Source organism: Pterocles gutturalis, unplaced genomic scaffold (genome assembly GCF_000699245.1).
Source record: "Pterocles gutturalis isolate BGI_N339 unplaced genomic scaffold, ASM69924v1 scaffold17170, whole genome shotgun sequence".
Lineage (NCBI taxonomy): Eukaryota > Metazoa > Chordata > Aves > Pterocliformes > Pteroclidae > Pterocles > Pterocles gutturalis.
Window position 1 is genome coordinate 2,004 of NW_010146172.1, and position 213 is coordinate 2,216.

At 44.1% G+C, this 213-nt stretch overlaps 1 protein-coding gene across 1 annotated transcript in view; it reads right to left on the minus strand.

Moving 5' to 3' along the window:
• Window positions 1-42, minus strand: part of LOC104470652 (growth/differentiation factor 7-like) — a gene marked incomplete at its 3' end in the record, with an annotated part of 2,041 nt that extends 1,999 nt beyond the window's left edge. Inside the window, exon 1 of the mRNA XM_010085648.1 lies at window positions 3-42. Coding sequence (XP_010083950.1) covers window positions 3-42 — 40 coding nt within the window. The remainder of the gene's footprint in view (window positions 1-2) is intronic.
• Between the last annotated feature and the right edge of the window lie 171 nt (window positions 43-213).

Genomic DNA, 213 nt, shown 5'->3' on the forward strand with positions numbered 1-213 from the left:
ACCCAGCCGCTCTCCCACCCCGGGGTAGCCGGCGACAGGCATGGGGGGAGGCGAGGGCTGCTTTTCGGTTTGTCTCTTAATTTTAATCGATCTGGGTTATCTTTTTATTTTTTTTCCCCAGCAGCGCGAACTTCGCCGACAAGTCCCAATGTATATATATATGCATATAAAATATATATCGTTAAGCGCGTATATATGTTTATTATTATCATT